The 4,733-nt window shown below is 42.9% G+C and overlaps 1 protein-coding gene and 1 long non-coding RNA gene across 2 annotated transcripts in view; both read right to left on the bottom strand.

The window, feature by feature from the left end:
- Positions 1–4,733, bottom strand: part of LOC114062352 (ankyrin repeat domain-containing protein 26-like) — a 54,875-nt gene that overhangs the window by 2,200 nt on the left and 47,942 nt on the right. The window contains exon 37 of the mRNA XM_027893668.1: positions 753–798. Within this exon, the coding sequence (XP_027749469.1) occupies positions 753–798 (46 nt within the window). The remainder of the gene's footprint in view (positions 1–752; positions 799–4,733) is intronic.
- Positions 4,359–4,733, bottom strand: part of LOC114062364 — a 1,063-nt gene continuing 688 nt past the window's right edge. Inside the window, exon 2 of the long non-coding RNA XR_003572357.1 lies at positions 4,359–4,592. This is a non-coding gene — a long non-coding RNA (uncharacterized LOC114062364). The remainder of the gene's footprint in view (positions 4,593–4,733) is intronic.

Below are 4,733 nucleotides of genomic sequence, written 5' to 3'. Positions count from 1 at the left end.
CCTGGAGACCTCTTCAACCTGAAGTCTTTGCTTTCCTTCTCTGTTCAAAGCAGTGATTTATTGGCACGCTACTACTACACAGCACCGGGCACTGCAAAGCAGTAACTGGGGAGGAAGAAATTACCATGGAACAGGTGGATTTCCTCTTTGGACACCTGGCCTCAAATTCTACAGCGTGTTTGATGCGACGTATGGCAAGCACTGAACTGATGCTTGCCAAAACAGCACGGAATAATCTTTTCCTAAAGACAGATTATCTTTTGTCCCTGATCTTCTTGCTTCTTCCAGAAAAGACGGCCCCACCTAAGCTCCCAAGACAAGCTCTGAATCCCAGAATCCCAGCAAAACTCAAGAACTAACAGGAAAGAAGGGGTACGGTACGGTTTAGTGCTGAATGCCACGGTGTACGTGGCAGGGAAAGTGATGGCTGAGGCTTATAAAAATCTTATCTCGCAGCTGCTTTGATGTTTGGCTTGAGATCAACTCTAGTGAAGGGCAACTTCAGCTTAAACTGAGTGTTTCTTTGTGCTTGTTTTTTTCCAGGCAACTGCACAACATTGTAGGCAACATTTTGGTAAGCAGGAGGTTTTGTCATTCAAGTCTCAGCTGGAAGGCTGGCAGAAAAAAACCCCTCTGCTTAGCACAAGAACTTGAAAAAAATGGCTGGAGAGCAGTCAAGAGTTAGAAATAGTCTTAGAAACAGAATAGTCACCGTTTTCCTTAAAAATACTCCTAACATAATGGCACACTACCTTGTTGAAGTTCTCTAGTGATTTTTTCATCCAGTTCCTGTCGTACCTAGAATTATACAGAACACAGAGTTAAGATTTACACTTAAAACAGAGTTTGGGTAATATTACCAAAATGTGACCGTTAAAACTCCTAAAACATTCTTAAACTCCACAGACAATGCAATAAAACCTAAAAATATCATTTCAAATAGAGACATCTTGGTTGGGAGGTTGATTTTTAGTGAAGAGAACCTCTTGGTCAGCCAAGCTGTAGCATTCTCATTGCTGAGCAATGAACAGTAATGGTAGTGCAAAACAAGCTGTAACTCACCAGCTGGATTGTAACTGGACAACTGAAAAATACCAAGAAAGCACAGTGGAGATTGCAACGAGGGTATGGGCAAAGTTGATCAGCCAATACATGTGCAGATCGTCAGCTAAATGCTGATATGCACAAGTGCCATCCACAGGGAGCATTTCAGTTGAGCTTCTGCAGCTTCCAAAGGGAAGAGATGTAACAGCAGCTGCTGCAAGATTGACATGTATAGTTGTATAGGAAAAAGCATGTTGCCAGTATTCTTCTTTTCCCCATCTTAAGATTGAAAACGGAAAGAGCTCCTGCAGGTCAGGCCAAGACTTTTCTATATTGTTATTGCAAATACCATGACAGCCATATGTAAAAATATAGAGACACTAGTTTTTCTTGCAAAATTTCTATTAAGAACAAAAAGCAACAGCTAGAGCCTCCTCACAGCGAGCGGGTTTTATTACACAACCAAAGTCAGCCCGGATCACTAGAGGAGCACTAAATCCTGTCTCCCCTAGAAGGTGGTTATTCTAGGGGATAACTAAGTTATTCTCACTAATGATTCTGATTTCAGAATCTTCCTAAGGAGAAATCAGATCTTTGGAAGAGTCATAGACCAGGCGCTCTATGCTGCCATTCACATTTGATGATACTTCTGAGTCTTACATTGTTTCTGTCAAGTCTGTGACACACAGAAGTGAATTCCAAAATAGATACCCTGCAGCTTCCAGGCCTACATTGGCCATGAAGAAGCTCATGTGGTCCATGGCCTTCAATAATGCTGAGAGGCAGAGAGAGCTGTGACTGCTTCTTTACTGGAGTGGTGAACGCTCAGGGGACATTCTCTGGGCGTAGTGACAACCTGGTGGGGGGAGTAAAGAAGATGGAGCCAAACTCACCTCGGTGGCACCAAGTAAAAGAAGAAGAGGGATGGGAAAAATTAAAATAGAAGAACTTTCATTTTAACATAAGGATTTTTTTGTTGTTGTTGTTCATTTGGTTCTACAGGAGAACCACCACCCAGTGCTACTTTGTTGGAATAGCCTTTGCCTTTGCAGATAGAAGAGGGGAGCACAGAGTTGAAAGAACAGTGGAAAAATCCCTCTCCCCCCCACCTCCAAATCCCCAAACCTCTAATTTTTCTCAAGCAGCTTCAAGCAACAGCAAAATCCTGGGTAAAAGGCACTCCTGCTCAGCACATGAAATGAGACATAGGTAACAGAAAAAAACAGGAAGACTAATGCCTAGACCGAAAGACAACCTAAACCCAAGACTAATCCACTAAAGCACTAGTACTGGAAGAGCAAAACCCTGGTCTATGAAGCCCTCAGAATGACCAGAAGGTCCACAGGACCCTCTGCAACATGTGTGGATGAATCAAGAGAAGAAAAAGCACTTCTCTGACTCTTATATATTCCATTAACCTTTCTGTACTTCTCATCCCCACCTGAGGAAACAGAAATGGGTGAAAGTAAAGCCAACACATGGATTTCTGAAAAGGGAATGAAAAGGCCTTTGAATGAAAATACAACTTGAGGACTATAATGTGTCTCCACTGTTCTCCTGCTCCTCTGAAGAAGACATCACAGCTGATCAGCCCAAACCTCTTGAGCAGGCATTTTTCACTGCACAGCTCTTCAGGCAGTACCATACTGGGTTCCCTTGCAGCAGTCACCATCTCAATAATTCTGCTTCAGGAAGTGGTGCTGACTCACTACTTACCCACAGGAGCTTCTTGAGCACAGAGTAGGTTGGATGCTGTAAGATTCCATGAGATGATACTCAAAGTCTAGGAACTCAACTTCAGAGCAGTACTGGTACTCCAGACATAACTGCTGGTACTATCCAGAACTTTCTGAATAGCAGAAGAAGTAAGGAGGGTGAAGAGCCTACTCCGTTATTTTAGAGAAGTTCCATTATAACAGATGAAATCCACGCATCCAGTGTCATCTTACAGAGGGTGAACTACCACAGAGGCCAAAACATTACAAATACAGAAAGCACAAAAGTACTCAGCAGCAGTCACTCTCTCAGAGAAACTAACAAGTTCAAAACGTTTCCAGCCTTAGGCAAAGGGTGAGTGCATCAGTAATTTTTAATCAGAACCTAACAGCATAAATAGACAAAACATTTCCAGTACCACCCAAGGTTAAACAGTACTGGCTACGAACCTTGTCATGTATCTGGCTGCAAAGAGAAGAGAGAGAAGATTTTGATTAAGGAGCTGAAGAAGAAAGAAAACCAGCCTGAAGTACAAAGGTCTTCAGTGACATGGCCTACACATACACAAGGCAAGCAAAAAAGCTACCAATACAAGGACCACTAGAACACAAGAGGGCAGGTGGAAAATGGAACTAAAAAAGGAATAGAAACTGAGAGGGAGAATAGGAAGCAGACATTCCCTTTCTTGTTATGTAGGGAAATTGGTTTCATCAATCCATCAATTCACAGTGGCTGCAGCCAGCAGAGTTCAATATTCTTCTCTGTGTTAAGACAACCACATTCATTTTCCCCAGTCTTTGGCAAAGCTGTTAGGATTTAAGCTTGACAATTCTTAAATGTAACAACAGGCCTCCAGTCCAAAATCTTCTTGCAACACTTGCAGCAGGCATTCCTTGGCTTGGGCTACGGACTAAGGCTGCAGTTCACAAATTCTGGTACAGAGACCACTAACGGTTCCTTCTATTTATGACCCAGAAAGGGAAGGTCAGGTTGGAATTGAAGAAAGCCCCAAAACTAAGAAACAAAGCCCCTCCAGACATCAGTAACTAAAGAGTGGGGAAATGTCCTAGATAGTTGTTCATCAGCTTCCTTGAGAGTATACTCGAGGCTGTGAGACACACATGGCCTGACAAGAAACTGTATGGGTGCTGTTGAAGTCCGGACACTGAGTGAGAAGAGTCTTGCCATTCTCAGCTCTAATGCATTCTTTTCTTGGAATCAGCTCAACTGTTTTCCACAAGTAGATCTGGGAAGCATTTGTGCAAAGCATTGAAGCTGCTTATATAGTGCTTTGAACTACATATCTGCACAGATCAGCAACAGGATAAAACAATGAGCCATGAAATAGCCTGTAGAAATACTTAATTTCTCTAACATCCTTCAGGGAAGCCAGGAAAGCAATGAAGGTATCTGTCTTGCTACTGACAAAACTTTGAGCTGCCCAGAATTTTCTTCTGGAACATCAAAATGGAAAGGACTACCTGAAGACTGCTGCTGTAATTCAGTTTTAGGAAGCACTGGGTATTCCCACTGTCCTTCCCTTCACTGTCTGTTTTCCCTGTTCTTTTTCAAAAAAGACACAGCTGTCAACCCTTTACCTTTTAAACTAGGGCAGCTTTTCTCCTAGAACAGGAATGGTTTCCTCCTTTGCCTTTTCCTTCTTTTAACATCTTGCTCCTATCTCTCTGTCCCTTCTTTCCCTCACTTGTTACATGCTCTCTGCCCCTCCTGGTCTTCTCTTTTTCTCCCTTTTGCATTGGGTCCCTGAAGTTTGCTTCCTTTCTAGTGCTTGCCTGCAGAATAGTCCCTGCAGATGGTACAGTGCTAATTACCTCACGAGTTCTTCCTGTAATGCCTGTCCACGCCTCTGCCCTCAAAAACATCTTCAGAGCAGTACAAAAAAGTTCCTCTCTGTAAGTGCCACTGCTACACAATACCTATGCTGCTTGGCCCCTTTTCATCTTCTGGGCTTG

The sequence above is a fragment of the Empidonax traillii genome, unplaced genomic scaffold, assembly GCF_003031625.1.
Source record: "Empidonax traillii isolate 1590-97213 ecotype Southwest subspecies unplaced genomic scaffold, ASM303162v1 scaffold401:size1000279, whole genome shotgun sequence".
NCBI lineage: Eukaryota > Metazoa > Chordata > Aves > Passeriformes > Tyrannidae > Empidonax > Empidonax traillii.
This window is presented reverse-complemented; position numbering and strand designations above follow the sequence as displayed.